This window comes from Osmerus eperlanus, chromosome 26 (assembly GCF_963692335.1).
Source record: "Osmerus eperlanus chromosome 26, fOsmEpe2.1, whole genome shotgun sequence".
NCBI classification, from domain to species: domain Eukaryota; kingdom Metazoa; phylum Chordata; class Actinopteri; order Osmeriformes; family Osmeridae; genus Osmerus; species Osmerus eperlanus.
This window is the reverse complement of record NC_085043.1, coordinates 7,479,078-7,479,488: the sequence shown is the minus strand read 5'-3', so window position 1 is coordinate 7,479,488 and position 411 is coordinate 7,479,078. Positions and strand designations below refer to the sequence as shown.

Genomic DNA, 411 nt, shown 5'->3' with positions numbered 1-411 from the left:
AGCTTTAAATGCCCGTTGGAAGACTTTTCGAAATCTCTCTCTTCCTCTCTCTCTCTGCCCCTCACCCACACCGGGACTTATTCGGTGCTAATGGGGTGAGATGAGTCCCATTAGGCAGGTGTATGTGTCTGTGTGTGTCTGAGGGGAGTGTGTCTGTCGCGTGTGTGCTTGTGTGTGTGTCTGTCAGCAGTGTGTGTGCGGTGGTGGGGGTAGGGGTGTGCGTGTGGGGGTGGGGAGAGAGGACCTGCAAGGTTAATAAGTCCCATAGCAGAGTCTGACACACGCACACACGCACACAAACACACGCATGCAGGGTAACTGGGAGTGAGGTGTGGGTTTCCTGTCCAGGGCACACCTGGGAGGTGAGGGCTAACAGCAGGCGTGTCCACCGCCCCCTGCAGAGACGATCCC

General features: G+C 56.9%; 1 protein-coding gene across 1 annotated transcript in view; it reads right to left on the bottom strand.

Moving 5' to 3' along the window:
* Window positions 1–369: 369 nt before the first annotated feature.
* Window positions 370–411, bottom strand: part of onecut3a (one cut homeobox 3a) — a 15,711-nt gene continuing 15,669 nt past the window's right edge. The window contains exon 3 of the mRNA XM_062452248.1: window positions 370–395. Within this exon, the coding sequence (XP_062308232.1) occupies window positions 370–395 (26 nt within the window). The remainder of the gene's footprint in view (window positions 396–411) is intronic.